Here is a 2,500-nt window from a genome sequence, read left to right on the forward strand (position 1 = left end):
TGGCGTGCGTCTGGATGTACTCTAAGATGTGATCGCCATCTTCTGGATCCAGCTTTTTGATAGCGGCTTCCAGGCTGAGAGACGGACAAACGGACGGTGAGAACGGAGGGAAACAGAAAACAGAAAGTTGGAATTAAAGACGACACTGTCGAGTCTGTGGTGCACAAGTGTATGTGATGTAACCAAGATTACGTGTTACGTAGACGTTTAAGTCAAGTCCCCAAGCAATCTGGAGCCTTAGGCAAGATTTCAGCAGTTTTTGTCTTTTTAAAAAAAATATATTTTAGTTATTTATTTATTTTTATTATTACTTTTTGTCGCTTCCTTTAAAATATTTCTTCTTTTTTTTTAACTTTTGTTGTTTTGTTCACATTTTTTTGGGCGTTTTTTTAATACTTTTTTTTGGTGCACTTTTTATTTTTTAAAGGGTTAGGGCTAACAAAAATGTTAAAATAATCGACAAAAAGTTGTTTTTTTTATACTTTTTGTCGCTTATTTTAACATGTCGTTTTGTTAAAATGTTGGGGCGTTTTTTTGTTTTGTTTTTTGGTACGTTTTTGTCATTTCTTTTCTTATTATCTTTAACTTTTCCAGTTACTTCTGCCCGGACCTAAACTCATGTCTCAGCCAAGACCAGTGAAGGACATTAGAAGCTCTTTCCCGGTGATGGCTGAGCGTTACTGAGCAGCCTCCAACTGAGCTTGAAGACGTAGATGTGACGTGAGCAACCTGTCTGAAAGTTGGAAGTCTTCTGGTAGCTGTGCCAAGAGAAATCTCAATCATTCCCAATCTAGCAGAGACGGAGAGCGTAGGTATATGTAAGGAGATAACATAGACACAGGCTCATTATTGATCACTAAAATGATAGTTAACATTAGTCATTACACTTAAACAGCTGATGGAAGTCCAAACTGCCTGAGAGCTTCTCCTGTACTATACGGTAACTCCTCTACTATGAGACAGGAAGTCTCGTGGTTATGACCCAATCGTTAGCCTATTGTTATAAAAACGTCTGCTACGGAGCCATAACGTGAGCTACAAGGTAATGGAGCCTTTTATACATTGTCGTGTTTCTTTAGAAATAAACAACGGACAAATAGAGGCTTTAAACGCTTCAGATGTAAAGTTATTCTCTGTCAAAGTGACGTCACAATGAATGGGAGTCAATGGGATGCTAACAGGAGGTGATGGCTTCGTAGCATCAAAATGGCGCCATAGGAGGTTCGCTTTGTGGACGCTCGCTTACCCCCTTGGTCACTTAAGTCAGTTTAAATTATTCCCGCGTTCAGTGGCGCAACTGAGGAACGGCTACCTTTACTATTTCTACAGACTAGAAGAAGAAGCAAAAGGTAAACAATGGCGAAGAGAAGCACTTTTAATACTTCAGAATGTCTGCACAACGATTGGATGAGCTACTTGGTGGGATCAAGCCTTTCATTCGCCATAAAAGAGCTCATCTTCACCCGGTGAGTTAACAAGAGAGACTTGCAGTCACTCTGAGAGTCCTGGCGTCCAGTTGCCCTCGAGCTCGTCCAGGCTTCCTGTTTCCGCTTTGTCCCGTTGGCGCGCGACAGGTCGGGATGGGTCAGTGTAACGCTTATCTACCACCTAGCTACCCCCCCCCCACTCAAAACCATCAGTTGCAGGCACCTCTGACCCCAAAGTCTATCAGTTTTTAGTTTTTTTTGGTCCATATGCAGTTAATGACCTGCATATTCCGCGAAGTAGAGGACGAATATAATAGAATAAAAACAGAAAATTGGAAAAACTGGTTAAAGATCCAATTTTTTTTAATTGTCAAGGTGGGAAAAAAATGCAAAGATTGGATATTTGAACCCATTTTTCTGTTTTTCCAAATGTCTGTTTGTGCATAGAGCGTTACACTGACCGGGATGAACTCACGTTTAACTATCACACATTTCATCACCCATACACTTTCACTGTTACACTGAGTGCAGCGTAGAGGTGGATGAATAGTTTCTTTGTCATCATTGTTGTTTTGTCAATGTATATGTCACCATTGTGTGTACCTTTTAATGTATGGTGAATGAGCTGTATGACTGCTGGCTGTCTCCATGTTAGTCCTATGTTACCTGCCTATAGGGACTGCAGATGAAACGTAGTTTCCTTTACTAATTCTGGCATATTTACATGGTGTTTTTACACAACAGTGTTCATAAATATGCATGGTCCCTATCAAATACACCAATAAAATAAAAACAATAAAACGGCTGTAAAGAGGCCCTTTAGCACGTAGCCTACTTCCACAGTGTGCTTTCGTTACTGTTTAAGGAAGCACGGGAGGGAGGGGGAGGGGACGGGACGAGGAGGAGGGAGGGGCGAGCTAGCCTCCGTTTTGTTGACTTCGAAACGTCAACAAGAAGTGACGTCACCCAAGGTCGCTTAGAGCACCTTTAAACCCTCGATTGGTGCGTGTGAGTGCTCAGCATCAACAGATGTTGTGACTTATTTATCACTTTATGATCTGATCTGTTTTCAG

General features: G+C 41.2%; 1 protein-coding gene across 1 annotated transcript in view; it reads right to left on the bottom strand.

Moving 5' to 3' along the window:
• Positions 1–2,500, bottom strand: part of LOC144513329 (aminoacyl tRNA synthase complex-interacting multifunctional protein 1-like) — a 13,902-nt gene that overhangs the window by 6,400 nt on the left and 5,002 nt on the right. The window contains exon 2 of the mRNA XM_078244375.1: positions 1–74. This exon is cut by the window's left edge and continues 21 nt beyond it. Coding sequence (XP_078100501.1) covers positions 1–74 — 74 coding nt within the window. The remainder of the gene's footprint in view (positions 75–2,500) is intronic.

The sequence above is a fragment of the Sander vitreus genome, unplaced genomic scaffold (genome assembly GCF_031162955.1).
Source record: "Sander vitreus isolate 19-12246 unplaced genomic scaffold, sanVit1 ctg215_0, whole genome shotgun sequence".
NCBI classification, from domain to species: domain Eukaryota; kingdom Metazoa; phylum Chordata; class Actinopteri; order Perciformes; family Percidae; genus Sander; species Sander vitreus.